The 20,293-nt window shown below is 43.3% G+C and overlaps 1 protein-coding gene across 1 annotated transcript in view; it reads left to right on the plus strand.

Annotated features, from left to right (window-relative positions):
• Nucleotides 1-20,293, plus strand: part of FNTB (farnesyltransferase, CAAX box, beta) — an 85,504-nt gene that overhangs the window by 44,066 nt on the left and 21,145 nt on the right. Inside the window, exons 4-7 of the mRNA XM_043472292.1 lie at nucleotides 921-1,012; nucleotides 12,441-12,587; nucleotides 12,674-12,757; nucleotides 18,389-18,475. Coding sequence (XP_043328227.1) covers nucleotides 921-1,012; nucleotides 12,441-12,587; nucleotides 12,674-12,757; nucleotides 18,389-18,475 — 410 coding nt within the window. The remainder of the gene's footprint in view (nucleotides 1-920; nucleotides 1,013-12,440; nucleotides 12,588-12,673; nucleotides 12,758-18,388; nucleotides 18,476-20,293) is intronic.

Raw genomic sequence — 20,293 nt, forward strand, 5'->3', positions numbered from 1 at the left:
GCTGCCCCTAGGTGGTGAGCAAGCATATTTATGTGTGCGTTTATGAAGAGGGCAGCTAAGGCCAATGAAAAGAGCACTGGATTGAGAGTCTAGAAACCTGGATTCTTGTCTCTTACATTTACTGTCTTTGTCATCTGGAAAAAGTTCATCTCTCTGGATCTCATTTATACACCATTTATACACTTCAGATTCATAAAACTGGGGCAATAATGCTACCAGCCCGCCTAGGCTTGAATGCTTTAATATTTATGGCTTGAATTAAGATCAAGACCTGTTCACAGGTCACCTTTGGAAACATTTTCCAACTGCTCAGGCAGAATTAACCAGTTTCTCCCATGTGTCCATTGTAGCATTTATCTAGCTCTGTGTATGTACTTGTTTTGTTCTGCCTTATTCCAGAAAGACACTTGTACTTCTGTGTCTGTCTAATGCCCTCTTCCTCTACAGATAAGCGCACACATTCTAACCCAAGCACCTCAAGAGAAGGAACTGAATTTTATTCACTCTTGTGCCGCTAGTGCTGGGCATGAGGAGATACTTGTTAAATATTTGTTAAATCAATAAACGAGTTAACGCAGGAAATCCTTCCCTGTAATTGTGGCTCTCCTTGGGTCTACACCGAGAAAACAGTAGCGCTTGAGTTTCTGCCGTGTGAGAAGTCCTCTGCTTGGCTTCTTTCAGTGCCTGCCAGGGAAGGACCCATTGGGTTGAGGTTAAACCCCTTTGTCCGTTGTCCTTTGCTCACATATGGTCACTGCAGCTCCGGGCTAAGGCCTCTAGGAAGAGTGTCCTTCATCCCTCTGAGGTGGCCCTTCTCCTCCTTGCCAGGCGGCTGGGAGGGAGACAGATGTCGCCTTGTCAGCAGGGTCTTGGAACGATTCTGAATAAGGGGTGTGTTTTCTGCCCTGCTCCTTTCACAGTGTCTGGATGCCAGCCGCCCATGGCTCTGCTACTGGATCCTGCATAGCCTGGAACTCCTGGATGAGCCCATCCCCCAGATGGTGGCCACAGAGTGAGTCTGGCTTTGGGGCACCCCGGGTGTCCCCTGAAATTGGGTTTTGAGTTCGGGGGTTCTTTTTGTTCAGTTTCTGTTTTATTTATTTTGAATGAAAAACCCAAGAGTGCTGCAAAGAAAATCGTTGCCCTTCTCTTGACCTCCAGTAACTTCCTGAAACTCCTCCACTTGAGAAGCCCGTTGTGTGCTCGTGGGTAGAATAAGACTTTGAACTTCCAAGAGAAGGATTCTGTTTCTTCTGTGGCCTTTTCTCTGGGCTCTTGCTCTGGTCTTTGAGAAAAGTCTTCATCAATGCTGGAGAAACCTGATTTTTCCAGAAAGTACAGTATATATTTGAATAGCTTCTGTGGGGAAGCGTGTGGCAACCCGGTGGACAAAAATGCCTTTGCTTTCCGTAAATACCTGCCCAGAAGTTCCTCCTCACCAATGCCTGGGGGATGTTATGGCTCTTGATGGCAGTGGATGTGTTATCAGCTTGGTGTACAGATGTCAGGACATCGTTTTCCTAAACTTCTCATTAATGATTAGAGATTTAAGCAACTATTGAATAAGATTCTTCCCAAAGCGCTTCTGCAGAGGGTGTCCTTACTGTGGCTCCTCATCCTTTCACACTTCATATACATATAAAGGGTTGTCTACTGGCAGCGCACAGGGGCAGCTGTCCCGGGATGCATGGAGGCCAGACGTGCTCCTCCCTGGCCACAGTCCCTCTGCCTGGGTCACGCTGTCAGGTCAGAAGAACAGAACCACACATTGTCTCATTCATTCCGTCTTAACAATAACGTCTCATTCTTGCCTTCCTGGGCAGGGTGTCTTGTGATGAATGTGGATGGGAAAGATAATAAAGAATTAGGCCATTAACCCTTGTGATGTGTACAGTGCTTTCAGAGGGAGAGGAGAAATATGCATTGTCTTCCACATCACAGGGCTGCTGCAAGCCGAATTGCTTCTAGCTCTGGATGTAGAGTTGGACACAGTTTCTGCAGTAACAGGAATTTAATTGTCAAAATAAAGGCCTGTGTGTTTTTGAAATACCAGTTGGGGGTTGTGGATTGTTTGGGAAGTTCCCCCCACCCCTCACATACACAGTCAGGATTGATGGAATGGGAAAATCGGATGTGAAAGAAGACAAAAGACTGGGGAGGAGTCGGCGAGAGTGAAGTACAGACGCCCCCTAGAGGATCAGCAGTTTGGAGCAGGATGGAGGCCTCCTGCGAATGCCGAGTGATCTGAAGTGGGAAGATGATAAAGGGCTTCCTGAAGTAGAAGAACTTGGATCAGCATCAATTTTGAATTTTTTCTAGGTTGTATACTTGGTGTTGTATGTTATTCAGTCGCTCAGTCCTGTCCGACGCTTTGTGACCCCATGGTCTGCAGCATACCAGTCTTCCCTGTCCTTCACCATCTCCTGGAGCTTGTTCAAACTCATGTCCATCGAGTCAGTGATGCCATCCAACCATCTCATCCTCTGTCATCACCTTCTCCTCCTGCCTTCAGTCTTTCCCAGCATCAGGGTCTTTTCTAATGAGTCAGCTCTTCACATCAGATGGCCAAAGTATTGGAGCTTCAGCTTCAGCATCAGTCCTTCCAGTGAATTTTCAGGAATGATTTCCTTTAGGATTGACTGGTTTGATCTCCTTGCAGTCCAGGGGACTCTCAAGAGTCTTCTCCAACACCACAGTTTCAAAGCATCAATTCTTCGGTGCTTTATGGTGTTGTATTGGTAAAGCTTTTCTGAGGAAATAAATGTTGGAGCAGCTTTTGTGGCAATATCAGCTAGGAAGAGAGGGCCCCGTTGAAGGGCTTTTCACACTGAACAATTGGCAACAACCTAAATATCAACAGTTGGGGATGCCATAAGTGTAAAGTTTAGGTGAAGTCTGTATGTCATGATACATACAGTGAAACATTATGCAGCCACTTAAAAATTAAAAAGTTAGCAGGTGTTTGGTAGGCCTATGATGATCATGTCACAGTATATACAAATATCAAATCATAACATTGTACACCTGAACCTAATATAATGTTATGTGTCAGTTGTACCACAATTAAAAATCTGTATATATACATAATTGTGTGTATTTATATATGGGCTTCACTGGTGGCTCAGACGGTAAAGAATCTGCCTGCAGTACGGGAGACCTGGGTTCCATCCCTGGGTTGGGGAAGATCCCCTGGGGAAGGGGAAGGCTACCCACTCCAGTATTCTGGCCTGGAGAATTCCATGGACTGTACAGTCCATGGGGTCGCAAAGAGTTGGACACGAGTGAGCAACTTTCACTATACTGTACTATATTTATATATAAAAATGTGTGTGTTAATAGAGATACTCATGATTTAAATGGAAAAAGGTAGTTAAAGATTCATTTTTTATAGATTAAAATTAAAGGTGGTTCTACACATAGGAAAAAACAGAAGGATGTATATATACACATGATAAGAGTTATTTGTGTAGATGATGGGGTTAAAGGTAATTTTTTTTTTCTTTTCTAATCTTATTTGCATTTTCTAAAATTTCTACAATGAATCTATTGCTTTGTAATCAAAAGAATGTTTTAAAATTTAAAAGCTGATTTGTCCTGATTGCAAGAGCCACTTGATAGTTAATGACTGAAATTTTCTGTTTCACAGCCACCTTCAAAGCTTTACCTGTGGTTCTTCTGAACATCGATTTAACAAACGTTTAAAGAATTACTTAGACTTTCCAATAAATGAACTTTGTTCTATGCCTAGCAGGCAATTAATTCTAGGTGCCAATAATATTTGTTATGAACAGAGCCTAGTAGCTTGACTTATAAGAGGATAAACTCTTTTTAGTAAGAAATTGAGAAATTTTAATGATTTCTATTAAAATATGGGGATTTTTTTTTTAAAAGACTACCTAATTTTGGAGATTGCCTTTTTATTTATTTTGCACAGGGAGAAGAAATGCTTTGAAAATATGGTCAGGTTTTTTTTTTTTCCTTCTTCTTTATAGAAATGTTAAGGTGACATAGAGGGTGTGTTTAGCTCTGGAGTGTGTTTTTCCACTGTCTTCTCTCCCCACTCCCTGAGCTAGTGTGCAACACACACACAGTCACACACATGGGTTTCTTTCTCTTTCCTATTTTGTTCACATTTGCGCTTCTATTTGTCCTGGGAACAATGTGACAAGCTGAGGTCCCTCTAGTGGACAAACCACTTTTGTTAGCTCCTGTGACTGCTGACCGGAGCCAGCAAAGCCAGGCTTTTACTGCTGGTGTCAGACCTTCCAAGAATAATACATTCATTTCAAGAATAATATATTCAATACTAATATATTTATAGGAATTAAGTGTGCTCTTCTTAAGAGATTGTATCCATAAATTTACATGTGTGTTTACCTCAAATGAATTAATATTTTGGAGCCACACGAAGTGCATTTGCCTTGTTAATGACTTTAGCACTGAAGGAAGCATTTTTTAAATGAGAATCCCATGCTTCGTTATTGAAAGCTACTTAATGAAACACATGGAGTAAAATGAAAACCACAGGGAAACCTTGGCAGTGTTAAGTTAGGTCTTTTAGCTTCTATAAGATCTGAGAATTATCTTTAACTTAAAAATTGTTTTAGGACCTTTCTATTTGTAAAGTTTTTCCAAAGGTTAAATTTAAATTTTCATGTGCCAGTGTTTTGTTATTTCCCTTTCGGAAGTTTATCAGTAGCTTGTCCCTTGAATAGCTCCTTAAATATCTCTCCTTTTAATTTTAAATTTAATGCGTCTGTTTCCTTATCTTTCAGTGAAGATAGCTTGTGTCTTCTTTTGTCTTCTGGGCATTTTTTGGCTGGGTGTTGCTGGCATCTAATAGGGAGAGGTCAGGGATGCTACTGAATGTTCTCCACAGGACAGTCCCTACAACAAAGAATCATCCAGCCCAAAGTATCAATAGTGCCACAGTGGTGAAACTCTGCTCTAAAGTAACCAACTTTAGTTTTTCTTAAGTGTAAACTAAATTCTTCTTTAAACTAAATTCTTCTTGCTACAGAGTAGCTTTAATTTTTGTTTCTTTACTGAAAATTTGTGAAATTATCCTTTGTATTTTTTAAGTCGCTTAGTTGTGTCCAACTCTTTGCAACCCCAGGGACTGTAGCCTCCAGGCTCCTCTGTCCATGAAATTCTCTAGTCCAGAATACTGGAGTGGGTAGCTGTTCCCTTCTCCAGGGGATCTTCCCGACCCAGGAATCGAACCCAGGTCTCCCACACTGCAGGTAGTTTCTTTACCATCTGAGCCACCAGGGAAGCCCTATCCTTGGTATACTTGAGGTACTTTGCTGGGTAGCTCCCTCACTGTGGTATTCTGTAATAGTAAACGTTGGAATCAGTTCTGTATTGAGACATTTTTACAACTCTGTTCTCAACTTCCTTTGAGTTGGAAAACGGAGTCTTGAACCAGTTACAGTTCTGACCAATACTGTGTTTATGATGCTTTTAAGAAGCATTTTCATTAGTGTTCACAACTCATGAACCCTCACCTCTGGTCCTTTTTCTGCTGTGTTCCTAGTTATTTCCCACTTTATATACTTTGTCCCCCACTCCTGCCATCCATGAGTACATTACTTGCTACTTATATCTGCTTCATTTGTTTTATTCTTTATTTATTATTTTTGGCTGCACTGGGTCTTCATTGCTGCATGCGGGCTTTCTCTAGTTGCAGAGAGCAGTGGCTACTCTTCGTTGCAGTGCTCAGGCTTCTCATTGTGGTGGCTTCTCTTGTTGAGGAGCATGGGCTCTAGGGCATGTGGGCATCTATAGTTGCGGGTCTCAGGCTCAGTTGCTGCAAGGCATGCGGGATCCTCCTGGACCAGGGATCAAACCCGTGTCCCGTGCATTGGCAGGTGGATTCTCAACCACTGGACCACCAGGGAACTCCCTCATTTGTTTTGTTCTTGTTGACTTCTGATTTGTTTATATTATTCTGGACTTCCTCTCCTTAGAGATTTCCCTGCTTGTTTTGAATATTTGCTTACATACTATGCATGCTTTTAAGTCCTTCATCCACGCTGGTGACAGTGATGTCCAGAATCAACCACTTTAGATCTGTCCTTGATCATCCCCTAAAAGTCTGAGTAAATCGTTGATACTCTTGCTTTGAACTTGATCCTCTTATAGGTTTTATGTACTTCTTAGTAGCTGGGTGATAGAGCAGTATTGTCCAATAGAACTTCCTAAAGCAATGGAAATGTTTTATGTTTTGTGGCAGCCCCTAATCCCATGTGGCTATTGAGCAGTTGCGGTGCAGCTTGTGTGATTGAGGAGCTCATTTTAATTAATATAATTAAAATGTAAATAGCCTCATGTGGCTAGTGGCTACCTGTTGGATACAGCAGATGTATCACATTGCTGCCCAAAATGTGGTCCCCAGACCAGCAGTATCTCCGTCACCTGGGAACTTGCTAGACATGCAGAATCTCCGGTCCTTCTAGTTCTGCTGAAATAGATCTGCAGTTCAACGAGATCCTTGGGTGGTGTCCGTATACACTCAAGCTAGAGAAGCCCTGAAACCTGGCTGTACACTGGAGTCACATGGGGAATTTCTAGAACTATTGCCGCTTGGGCTGACCCTTAGCGATTCTGATTTAATTGCTAGTAGGTGTGGCCTGGGCTTTGGGATTTTTTTTTTTTTTAAACATCCCCAAAGTGATTCTAATTACACAACAAAGACTTGTGGTATTCAAACTTTGTGTATATCCACATCACCTGGGCATTTGGTAAAAATACAGAGGCCCAGCTCTTTCCTGCTTCAGCAAGTCTGGGTCTCTGTGTTCTTTATTAGCCCTCCAGTGACTCCCATGGGCCGAGGAGCCTGGTGGGCTGCAGTCCATGGGGTCGCGAAGAGTAGGACACAACTGAGCGACTTCACTTTCACTTTTCACTTTCACGCATTGGAGAAGGAAATGGCAACCCACTCCAGTGTTCTTGCCTGGAGAATCCCAGGGACAGGAGCCTGGTGGGCTGCCGTCTGTGGGGTCGCACAGAGTCGGACACGACTGAAGTGACTTAGCAGCAGCAGCAGCAGTGATTCTAATATACGCATTTGGGGTTTATTTAGAACCCCGATCTAGAAGATAGTTTCCTACTTTCTTGGAAATTGTCACGTAAGTGAGAACGAAATGCCTTGCTGACTTGAAAGAAAATTGATCTACTAGATTGTTTAGTCATATGACCGAACAAGTGATTTATGAATACTTGTTTTTCACAAAGTGTGCCCCTCTTGGTGTTGGCTCAATGTTTCCTGCTTGCGATTTTTTAAATTAAGTTGGTGCGTTTCTGGTCTCTAAGATAAGTTTTTTTCCCCCTTTGAAGAGTTAGAGTGTCATTCACATTTTGCTTTTCAGAATTGCTCGGCATTGTGCCCACGACAGCTGGTAGCTTCGTGGTCAGTCTGCCAGTTCCTTAAGGTACGAGTTGGAAAGCCTGTGGATCAAAATGTTCTGTAGTTCGGAAGTGCCTCCGAGTTCAGAAGAGCCGAGCCCAGTTCCCCAACACAGCCTCAGAGTCACTCAGATGTCGCCTGTCAGCTGGGGACAGTTGGCATGGAAGGGTGATTTAATGATGTTTCTGGTACATTCAGATCCCAGCCTACTCCAGACTTAGGCTATAGGGTCAGGAGTATTGCATTTGGTGTAGTTTTGTAATGGGAGATGGGGAAGGGAATGGATAACTAGATGACTTTTCCTTTTCCTTTTCTTTTTTTAACATGTGCTATTTCCTATCAGTCAAAAAATTTTGTTTTTGTGATACAGAAAACTTTTTGTGCAGCCAACTTTTGTTAGACCAGGAGTTCCTTTGCCATTTGTTTCTGGGAAATAGGATAAGAATTGATGAAGGTTTGGGAAATGTTAGTGACAAGCTCATTTTCTTTGCAAAAATGAACGGCTATTAAAAACATGCCACAGAATTGTCTTCCTTCTCTGATCATCAACTTTAGTTTCAATCTGTGTGTTTCCTACAGTAAAATTGTGGGTGGAACATGAAGTGAGTGTGTATTGCTTTTAACCTGTGACAGTTTCAGGACTCTACTAGGAAATCAGCAGCAGTTTCTATGGCTGCCTCTGCCCAGGTGATGTAGCAGGTCTGAAATCAAAAGTAATCAAATACGACCTGGGAGAGCAGTCATTAACTCATGTCTTAGTTGAGATCAAGAAGACTGTGTGATCTCTTTGGCATCATGGATAAGAAGGAATGAGATGGAAAAGCCCAGGAAAAGAAGGCTGTCTGAGCACTAAAAGGACTCAGATTTGCCCCTGGTTCTCTTAAATTAGGGACTTCCCAGGTGGCACAGTGGTAAAGAATCCACCTGCCAATGCAGGAGATGCAGGTTCGACCCCCAGATCTGGAAGATCCCCTGGAGGAGGAAATAGCAACTCACTCAGTATTCTTGTCTGGAAAATCCCATGGACAGAGGAGCCTAGAGGGCTACGTACAATCCATGGGGTCACAAAGAATGGGATGCAGTTGAGCTTGCACACACACATGCTCTTAATTGAGGCCTTGTCCTAATAGGAAGCTGGGATCCTGCTATGTTGGGGAAACAGCTTGAGAACTCTCCTGGGGTCTCCTTTCCAATGAACTTAGAGGACCTTCTGACAAAGAGGGGGTCTCTTGGTTTCATCTAAAGCACGAAGATAACTTCTGGGCAAACTGACACCATGCTTGGAAGGGAGGGCTTAGAGGCCAACCCTCAATATAGCAGTTTCCCTCAGTGAAGACACTGGAGTTTCTGAAAAATTCTTCAAAAGCCCATAGCTGGGGATACATTCTTGTCTTATTTTGTCTTTTGAAAAGTATTTGCTTATTAGGCTGCATCAAGTCTTAGTTGTGGCACACACAATCTTTGATCTTTAGTTGTGGTGTGCAGGATCTAGTTCCCTGACTGGGGTTCAAACCTGGGCCCCCTGCATTGGAAGCATAGAGTCTTAGCCACTGGACCATCAGGGAAGTCCCTGGCATGCATTCTTGTGATAGGAGTTGGCAGTGCTGAAGTCTGCCACCGTGAGCTCAGTGTGCAGAAGCCCACCTCTCATTTTCCTAACCATGGACGCAGACTCCACTGGAAGCTTGTTTCTTGTCAGTTCAGTTAAGTTCAGTCGCTCAGTCGTGTCCAACTCTTTGCAACCCCATGAATCACAGCACGCCAGGCCTTCCTGTCCAGCACCAACCCCTGGAGTTTACTCAAACTCATATCCATCGAGTCAGTGATGCCATCCAGCCATCTCATCCTCTGTCGTCCCCTTCTCCTCCTGCCCCCAATCCCTCCCAGCATCGGGGTCTTTTCCAATGAGTCAACTCTTCACATGAGGCGGCCAAAGTATTGGAGTTTCGGCTTCAGCATCAGTCCTTCCAATGAACACCCAGGACTGATCTCCTTTAGGATGGACTGGTTGGTCTCCTTGCTGTCCAAGGGACTCTCAAGAGTCTTCTCCAACATCGCAGTTCAAAAGCATCAATTTTTTGGTGCTCAGCTTTCTTCACAGTCCAACTCTCACAGCTATACATGACCACTGGAAAAACTATAGCCTTGACTAGACGGACCTTTGTCTCTGCTTTTTAATATGCTATCTAGGTTGGTCATAGCTTTCCTTCCAAGGAGTAAATGTCTTTTAATTTCATGATTGCAATCACCATCTGCAGTGATTTTGGAGCCCCCCAAAATAAAGTCTCTCACTGTTTCCGTTGTTTCCCCATATATTTCCCATGAAGTGATGGGACCAGATGCCGTTATCTTCGTTTTCTGAATGTTGAGCTTTAAGCCAACTTTTTCACTCTCCTCTTTCACTTTCATCAAGAGGCTTTTTAGTTCCTCTTCACTTTCTGCCATAAGGGTGGTGTAATCTGCATATCTGAGGTTATTGATATTTCTCCCGGCAATCTTGATTCCAGCTTGTGCTTCTTCCAGCCCAACGTTTCTCATGATGTACTCTGCTTATAAGTTAAATAAGCAGGGTGACAATATATAGCCTTGACATACTCCTTTTCCTATTTGGAACCAGTCTGTTGTTCCATGTTGCTTCCTGACCTGCATATAGGTTTCTCAAGAGGCAGGTCAGGTGGTCTGGTATTCCCATCTCTTTCAGAATTTTCCACAGTTTATTGTGATCCATACAGTCAAAGGCTTTGGGCATAGTCAAAAAAGCATAGATAGATGTTTTTCTGGAACTCTCTTGCTTTTTTGATGATGCAGCAGATGTTGGCAATTTGATCTCTGGTTCCTCTGCCTTTTCTAAAACCAGCTTGAACATCTGGAAGTTCATGGTTCACGTATTGCTGAAGCCTGGCTTGGAGAATTTTGAGCATTACTTTACTAGTGTGTGAGATGAGTGCAGATGTGTGGTAGTTTGAGCATTCTTTGGTATTGCCTTTCTTTGGGATTAGAATGAAAACTGACCTTTTCCAGTTCTGTGGCCACTGCTGAGTTTTCCAAATTTGCTGGCATATTGAGTGCAGCACTTTCACAGCATCATCTTTCAGGATTTGAAATAGCTCAACTGGAATTCCATCACCTCCACTAGCTTTATTCATAGTGATACTTTCTAAGGCCCACTTGACTTCACATTCCAGGATGTCTGGCTCTAGTTGAGTGATCACACCATCATGGTTATCTGGGTCATGAAGATCTTTTTTGTATAGTTCTTCTGTGTATTCTTGCCACCTCTTCTTAATATCTTCTGCTTCTGTTAGGTCCATACTGTTTCTGTCCTTAATTGTGCCCATCTTTGCATGAAATGTTCCCTTGGTATCTCTAATTTTCTTGAAGAGTTCTCTAGTCTTTTCCATTCTGTTGTTTTCCTGTATTTCTTTGCATTGATCACTGAGGAAGGCTTTATTATCTCTCCTTGCTGTTCTTTGGAATTCTGCATTCAAATGGGAATATCTTTCCTTTTCTCCTTTGCTTTTCCCTTCTCTTCTTTTCACAGCTATTTGTAAGGCCTCCTCAGACAACCATTTTGCCTTTTTGCATTTCTTTTCCATGGGGATGGTCTTGATCACTGTCTCCTGTACAGTGTCACAAACCTCCGTCCATAGTTCATCAGGCACTCTGTCTATCAGATCTAGTCCCTTCAGTCTATTTCTCACTTCCACTGTATAGTCATAAGGGATTTGATTTAGGTCATACCTGAATGGTCTAGTGGTTTTTCCCTACTTTCTTCAATTTAAGTCTGAATTTGGCAATAAGGAGTTCATGATCTGAGCCACAGTCAGCTCCCGGTCTTGTTTTTGCTGACTGTATAGAACTTCTCCATCTTTGGCTGCAAAGAATATAATCAATCTGATTTCAGTGTTGGCCATCTGGTGATGTCCATGTGTAGAGTCTTCTCTTATGTTGTTGGAAGAGGATGTTTGCTATGACCAGTGTGTTCTCTTGGCAAAACTCTATTAGCCTTTGTCCTGCTTCATTCTGTACTCCAAGGCCAAATTTGCCTGTTACTCCAGGTGTTTCTTGACTTCCTACTTTTGCACTGCAGTCCCCTATAATGAAAAGGACATCTTTTTTGGGTGTTAGTTCTAAAAGGTCTTGTAGGTCTTCATAGAACCGTTCAACTTAAGCTTCTTCAGCGTTACTGGTTGTGTTCTTGTCAGTGGTATGAATAAATTTCAGTAGCCCACTGGGGCTTAGGCTTCAATGAGAGTGAGAAGGCAACTCTTTAGATATTTCTGATAGGCCTATGTGAGGGCTCTAGACCAGCATAGTTAGTGGGGGAAAAAGTAATTGAGCATCACCACAATTTAGGCAAAATCCAAAACCTGGGAGCTACCCAAAAGGCAAGGAGAAGGGACTGGTTCCATAGCTCTGGGGTGGCAAATTGAGAGAAAAGTATGGGAAGGAGTGGGTCAAGAAGCATGAGACTTACTCCAGTTCTATGAAGGGCTATATGTTTCTGCCCGGCCTTCTGTTCCTGGCTTCACAACTGGGCAAATGCTTAACTACAAAGCTCAGAAAGGAGGGCATACAAAGCTGATCAAGGTGGGGTAGAGAATTAGGTCCTTTACAGATGTATTCAATGGCAACCCACTCCAGTACTCTTGCCTGGAAACTCCCATGGATGGAAGAGCCTGGTGGGCTGCAGTCCATGGGGTTGCTAAGAGTTGGGCACGACTGAGCGACTTCACTTTCACTTTTCACTTTCATGCATTGGAGAAGGAAATGGCAACCCACTCCAGTGTTCTTGCCTGGAGAATCCCAGGAACTGGGGAGCCTGGTGGGCTACCGTCTATGGGGTCGCACAGAGTTGGACACGACCGAGGTGACTTAGCAGCAGCAGATATATTCAATATATATTCACTAGGTGGGAAGGGGGGTATCTTCTCTTTGGGCCTTCGGAGCCTTGGAATGGCCTGGACTCTGGTAGAATTCGGTGTTTTGGAATTAATGCTGTCTTTGTTTTTCCATTTGGCCATGTACCTAGCGTGTGTCAGTTCCTGGAGTTGTGTCAGAGCCCAGAAGGTGGCTTTGGAGGGGGCCCTGGCCAGTACCCACACCTTGCACCCACGTATGCAGCGGTCAACGCACTGTGCATCATTGGCACCGAGGAGGCCTATGACGTCATTAACAGGTACAGCCAAAGCCAGCAGCACCGGACACCCAGCTGGGCTCCCGTCTGCTGACACCGCGCTGACCATCCCCTCCCCGTCTTCTCAGAGAGAAGCTTCTCCAGTATTTGTACTCGCTGAAGCAGCCTGATGGCTCTTTTCTCATGCACGATGGAGGTGAGGTGGACGTGAGGTGAGTGGGGTTTTTCTCAGGCTGCTGCATCAGCAGATTCTCAGGCTTATCTGCCATCAGAGATGCCAAACCTGGGGAAGGACACAGGAAATCGCCACCTTGTCTCACTGAATGTCACACAGAGAGATGTGTCAGTGACATGGTTCATAATCCCTGCAAAAATGGGACAGATGTCATCAGGGCTCATTGTCACTTGACTTCTTTTATGTAGATGCCAAACACAAGTAACACAGAAACAAAATCAAATACTTTTGTTTTAAAAATGAAAAATACATTTGCATTTGTTTGGTATGAGATGATATACCATGGATGTAACTGTATAGTGTAATATAATCTTTCATCTCTCTGGTATGGGAAGGGAGGAGAAGGCCCAGTGGGGACTTAGTAAATATTTTCTGAATGTATTTGATGAAAGCGTGAGAATGTTTATATGAGAACTGCTTTGGGCAGTGCAGAAACCCTTAGGGGCCAGTGGAGTCTATGAAAAACTGTGGCATTAACTGATTGGAACCAGGTGGTTCAAAATAATCCTTTTTTCTCAAGAATTGTCTCATGTACCTGGCAAGTCGTTTACTCACCTGGCAGGAGGTTCCCTATAAAATGTCTAGGGAATTCACCTAATTAGTCATTTCTCACAAGCAGTGGATCATTGAGATATATACCAAATTATTATTGTTTAGTCTGATAAATAAATTGTTATGAGGTTTTTATAGCAAAGCCATCTTATTGCCTATTTGTAAATGTGTTGTCCTCTACACGAGTAGATAAATACTCTGGCTTTATTGGTTTGAAAGTATAGGGCAAGAAAAACCATGAAGGTTGTGGAGCACAGGACACATTGCAGATAAAAGGAGATAACCTTTATCTGCAGAGACCTTCATGAATGGTTTTTGTCTATTTGTAACCTGTCTGATCAAACCATAAAATAAGACTAGGTATCTGGAAACCTGGGTATGTGAAAAACTGTTTTTCTGCTCATAACACCTCTGACCTGAAATGTGGGGGTGTTTATCCTCATATTAATGACAGTAAGTACCCAGAGTTAGCACCGACCCCACAGGTTAAGGGCTCAGTCCCACAAGACTGTCTGCACTTCAGACAGCAATCACAAGTAGTGGGTTCCCAGGTTAACCAATTCTGCCTGATTTGTAAATCAGGGGTCCCTTCTCAGTTCAGTAATTTTCCAGGACAGCTCAGAGACCATTTTTCTAATACCATTTATTATACAGGATATCATAAAGGATACAAATGAACAGCCACATGAAGGGGCATACATATAGGATGAGGTCTGGAAAGGTCCAGAGTCTAAGAACTTCTGTCCCCATGACGATGGGGTGTGACACCCTCCTGACAGGCACTTGGGTGCGTCCACCAACCCAAAAGCTCCCTGAACTTCTTTATCTAGAGTGTTTTAATAGAGGTTCCATTATGTAATGGAGAAGGCAATGGCACCCCACTCCAGTACTCTTGCCTGGAAAATCCCGTGGACGGAGCAGCCTGGTAGGCTGCAGTTCATGGGGTCGCTAAGAGTCGGACACAACTGAGCATCTTCACTTTCACTTTTCACTTTCATGCATTGGAGAAGGAAATGGCAACCCACTCCAATGTTCTTGCCTGGAGAATCCCAGGGACAGGAGAGCCTGGTGGGCTGCCGTCTATGGGGTCACACAGAGTCGGACACGACTGAAGCGACTTAGCAGCCACAGCCATTTTGTAGGCATGATTGATTAACTGATCGGCCGTTGGTGACTAACTCAGTCTTCTGGGGAGTGGGGCAGAAAGTTCCAACCCTCTGATCCCATGGTTGGTTCCTCTGGCAGCCAGCCCCCATCCTCCAGGAGTCACCTCGGTAATATAAACTCAGATATGGTTGAACGGGGCTTGTTATGAATTACAAGACTCTCACCCCATTACTCAGGAAACTCCACTAGTTTTAAGATCTCTGTGCCAAAATGACCAAATATATGTTTCTTACTATATCACAATACCCCAGTATCTGTTGTTAAAAGATAAACAGGGGCATGTTAAAAATTTTATAACTTATTTGAGCAAAAATTGATTAGAATAGGGCAGCATCCCATCTCGCAGATAGGATGGAAGCCTGAGGAGAGCTGTGCACAATGAGAGACTTCGGGAGGCAGAAGGGGCCCGGGACAAGGAAGTAACATCAGGCACTTACCAAAGCGTGGGTTGGCCGTTGCAAAGCCACTTTCCTTGAGGGGCCGGCAGGGGTCGACCGGCAGAGCATCTCACTAGTGCTGATCAGATGGTTCCTGACTGACTGGTTGAAGATCCCATTTCTGGGAGGGCAGAAACCATGATGAAGTCTTGGTTTGGCGATGTGGAGTTTAGCATAAGGGACTCCTTCTGGGGCCTCTTGTCTTGTTTTTAGCACTGTATATACCAGTGAGGGCGTCCTGGGTGGCTCAGTGGTAAGGAATCCACCTGCCAATACAGGAGATGCAGGAAACGTGGGTTCGATCCCTGTGTCAGGAAAATCCTCTGGAGGAGGAAATGGCAACTCATTCCAGTATTGCCTGGAAAATTCCCTGGACAAAGGAGCCTGGTGAGCTATAGTCTGTGGAGTCTCAAAGAGTTGGACACAACTTAGCAACTGATCACGATGCCAGTGAAGCCAATATAACTATTGAGGAGAAGCAGTATTGTGTTGACATCTTTAGAAAGAAATTAAAGGGTGTTTTTCCCCTCTTGTTCACTACACTTTCATCCTGTTCTGCAGATACTCCAAGTGTAGCCTTTTAACGTTTCCTGAGATTATAGGTGAAAGCAGGCAAACCCTGGCAAGATAGCTTTGGCATTTCATCACTTACCTTTTTCAGATATGATTATTCTCTAACTTATTCATTCCGGTCCCAGTTTCCTTCTGTGTTCTTATTCATATCTGCCAGACAAATGCAAGGAAGCTCCTCCAATAAAATAGGTTTGTTTCTGAGGAGCTCTGTAACCATATACCTCCTCTGGTAACATCCTGCCATTGGAGCCATGCTTTACATTTACAGAGGATTAAAGATGTGAACGATGGATGCAGCCTACAGTCTGCGTCCCTTTCCCCCGCTCAGCGTGATTTCTCGTGCCCCAGTTCCATCTCTTTTCACTTGATTTTCCTTGAATTGTCTTTGCCTGGGAGCATCAGCAGTTGCTCCTGAGTGCTGCCAGGTGGATTTGACCTGAAGAGAAGCAGCAGCTGACGGGGACTCTGTGGCATCTGGAGGCTAGCCTGTCTCCTTCTGGGTTAGAACCGATCTCTTGATATTTCAGGTCTGTCACAACTCCTCATTTCTGAGATGAGCTTACTCAGGCATTCACAGCTCCCATGGACTGCCACTAATCCAAGTCAACTTGTAGCCAGCACCGTCTTTCCCCTCAGCTCTTAAGAAAGGAGCAATTATTTATTCCTGACCTCCTAATCTAGGTTATGTAGCCTGGAGTATTCTGGCAGGGTAGTGGGAAGATAGGGACCCAGCATTTACAAAAGTTTTGGCAACAGAGTGTAGAGTGTGTTTGGGGAAGGGGGAGGTCAGTGTTGCTGAAGTGCAGAGTGGGGCAGGCAGAGAATGAAGCTGGCTGTCCAGGCTGGGAGCAGCCCGAGGAGCACTGCAGTCTCCTTGAAAAGTCTGGAGTTTATTTTAAGGGTAGCGGGAAGCCACTGACAAGTTTTAAGTAGGGAGTGACATCATCTGATTTGTGTTTTGTTAGAAATTCTATGGTGAATACATTGGGCTTCCCAGGTAGCTCAGTGGTGAGGAAGCCGCCTGCCAATGCAGGAGACCTGGGTTCGATCCCTGTGTCGGGAAGATCCCCTGGAGAAGAAAATGGCAATCCACTCCACTATTCTTGCCTGGAGAATTCCATGGACAGAGGAGCCTGGCAGGCTACAGTTCATGGGGTCGCAAAGACATGACTTAGCGGCTAAAACGAACAAGTGAGTGCATTATGGTGTTTTAGTGAAAATCCTCTGGTTTCAAGGCTGGAGGGAAGAAGACTGGACAGGAAACTGACCCAGATTAAGGATGACTTGGATTCGGGTGACAGCAGGAGGATAGAGGGTAGTTAACAAATTTGAGAGATACAGTGACTGGATAGAGGGACAGAGGAAGCTGATGCTCAGGAAAAGTGTATTTTGTTCACTCATTGTCTCAGTGTGAGATCTGGCAGCAGATCTGAGGTCTTCCGTTTATGAAACAGACCACACTGCCGACTGCCTCCCTACCTCAGAGGTTATATTCACATTCAAGAGCAAACACTTTTGAACCCCTTTGTGAGACTCAAGGCCTGAGAGGAGTTAGGTCAGACTTTCGAAGTTAGCTTATGGTAGATGATAACAGTTGGCAGAAAAGACTCTTGCATGCTTCTCATGCCTGCTGGTTTAACTCAGCCTCTGCTGTGCCTTTGGCCAGTGTGAGCAGGCTGATTAAAATGCTGGGGGAATAATACCTGCAGCTCACTGGAATGCTTCAGTATGCTTGACTTAGTATTATGTCCATATAGAACAATATGGAAGCTCGACTCTTCTTTTATATTCCTTAGGAGCCCTTAGATAAAGGATCTTGAAAGAAAATTAGAACAAACAGGTTTGTCTTCAACATAAAATGAAACTGGGATGTTGGATGTTTGAAAAGACCATGTGCTAAGTCGCTTCAGTCGTGTCTGACTCTTTGCAATCCCATGAATTGTATAGCCTGCCAGGCTCCTCTGTCCATGGGATTCTGCAGGCAAGAATGCTGGATTGAGTTGCCATTTCCTATTTCAGGAGATCTTCCCTACCCAGGAATCGAACCTGTGTCTGTTGCATCTTCTGCATTGGCAGGCGGGTTCTTTACCACTAGGGCCACCTGGGAAGCCCATAGTGGAAAAGAAAAGACAGTTTGTAGATGTGTTCTATACTAGAGGGAGAAGCTGAAATAAAATGTGTCCTGAGAAGAATTAGGGCTGGCAGGATAGAATGGCAAGAATTATTCTAAATCAAGTAGGATATGTTCTTTTTTCTATTTAAAGTGTGTGTGTGTGTGTGTGTACTGGAGGAGTGCTTGAAATCAAAACTCTTTTCTCGCTCTAGAAGTCTAAGGAATGGATCTGAGTAGCTCATCTATTCTGGTCCCTCTTGCTTGGTCTACGCAGCCATGTGGTCTGGCAGCCTGCTTTGGAGGTTGTCTGTTTGAAAGAAATACGGTTAACCTTTAATGTGTCCATGCCATAATCATGGCACGTCCTGGATCTAAGAACAGTCTTGACAGCTGAATGAATGAGCATCTCAGAAATACCTGAACGACAGCATGGAATTTTGGGAGCCATTGTAGATCTTTGAAAGAAGAGCTGAATTCACTGTTGACATAAATTGATACGGCTGTTATTTTGTCTGGTGTAGAGATTTGACTATGTGGAGGTAGGGAGAATAGAATGTCATGTTCTTTCTCTGAGACCATGCTGTGAGGAATTTGATCCAAATGGAATGTCAGAGCTCCTGGTTGGAGACCAGAGTGAGGACAGGAGTGAGGACAGGTGGTGATTACAGCTTATGAGGCAGAGAGCAATGCACCCAAGAAGTTCAGTGAGCCTGTTTGAGCTCTTTCTGAGAGTGTGACACTTGCCCCTCTATTTCTGTCCTTCCAGAAGTGCGTACTGTGCTGCCTCGGTAGCTTCGTTGACCAACATCATCACCCCAGACCTATTTGAGGGCACTGCTGAATGGATCGCAAGGTGAGAGATGCTGGGATTTGTCCTCTTTCTTAGACAGCAGGCGGTCAAGACTTCTAAAAAATAAAGGAAGTGCAGAAGAACCAGAAGGGAATGTCAAATTACAAGAGACATCTTAAGGTTGAAAGATTTTACATTTCAAAAATACTTTAAAAGTTTTCTTTTTTCCAATTTTCTTTAATGTGATTGGCAAGGATCAAAACTCTGGGTAAACAATATTAGTCAGAGTCTAAATGGATTTAAACCAGTTTGAAGAGAACTTTGGAAATATCTCAAAAATGTTCTTGCTGATGACCCCAAAATTCCACTTCTCCAGAAACTCACACACATGCATGAGAGAGACAAACATTTGTAATAGTAAATAAAGCTAGAAACGGGTTAAACGTTCATAAGCATGAGATGGATAAATGAGTTGTGATGTAGTCACATTGGAATATAAGATAGCAATTAAAATGAATGAACTAAAGCCGCATGTATCAATATGGGTGAATCTCAGAACACTATTGAGTTTAATAGTGTTAAACTAGTGTAAAAAAAAGTGTTAAAGAAAACACGCAGATTAGCACATTGACTGGAAATTTGAAAACATGCAAAACAATTCTGCATTGTTTATGGGAAGAATCACATGTAGTGATATAAAAACATGCTGGAAAGAATAAGCACCAAACTTAGGATGGTGGTTACTTCTGGGAAGAAAGCAAACAAAATGAGATTATAGCAAGTCTGCACTTCTACTCGGGCTTCCTAGACGGTGCTAGTGGTAAGGAACCCACCTGCCAATGCAGGAGACTCAGGTTCAATCCCTGGGTCGGGAAGATCCCCTGGAGGAGGGCACAGCAACCCACTCCAGTATTCTGGCTTGGAAAAACCCATGGACAGAGGAGCCTGGTGGACTACAGTTTGTAGGGTCGCAAAGAGTTGAACATGACTGAAGTGACTTAGCATGCACACGTGCGTACTTGTACTCAGGAGACTTCACTTGTATCTGTAACTGTCTATTTGTATTATTTGCTATACTTTCTTGGATCCTTCCAATTATTTCATAATTAAAAAAAAAAAAAGGTATAGTAGGTTTATACATACTATTGAGGGATTAGATTATATCCAAGCTGTATTGTTTTATTTTTTATATCTTAATTTTTATCAAAGTAGTACTTACTGCTATGAAAATATAGTTTTCAGCTAAATCAAATGATATACTATGATCATATTTACCTTTTTTTGTATGACTTTTTTTCCCTCTGGAATTAATCATTACCTCCTAATTCACACATTTTCTGCCAGAGCTATAAAATTACTCTCAATATGGTCAAACAATTCAGGTAATGTTATCAGTTCTCTTTTGTGTATGTGTGTTTGTGTACATGTGTGTGCTCGTGTGTTTTGAGTTGTCTACCCCGGGGTCTCTGCCCTCCTGCTTCAGTCTGGACATATTGATCTCAGCTTGCTGCACCAGAATACCAGCTCAGCTGGTATCCAGAAGCTTCCTTTCAGCATGAAATTCACTTCACTTCTCTGCTTTGTTAAAGCCCCAGTCCTCCTTTCTCCTGGTTTACTTACTCATTTGAATGAATCACTTATTCCAACAGATCCATCCCAAAAAAGAGAACTTGGGAGATAGATTTTTAAGATTTTGCAATTATTTTTATTCTAGTCTCACACTTGATGGCTATTTGGTTAGAGACTTCTAAATTGAAAACTATAAATTATATTCCTTCAGACTTTTAAAGCATTGCTCCATTATCTTATGGCTTCCAGTGTCATTGTTTAAAAGGCTGATCATAATGATAGCCAACCTTTACTGAGGACCTGGTATGTAAT

The sequence above is a fragment of the Cervus canadensis genome, chromosome 6 (assembly GCF_019320065.1).
Source record: "Cervus canadensis isolate Bull #8, Minnesota chromosome 6, ASM1932006v1, whole genome shotgun sequence".
In the NCBI taxonomy this organism is placed as follows: Eukaryota; Metazoa; Chordata; class Mammalia; order Artiodactyla; family Cervidae; genus Cervus; species Cervus canadensis.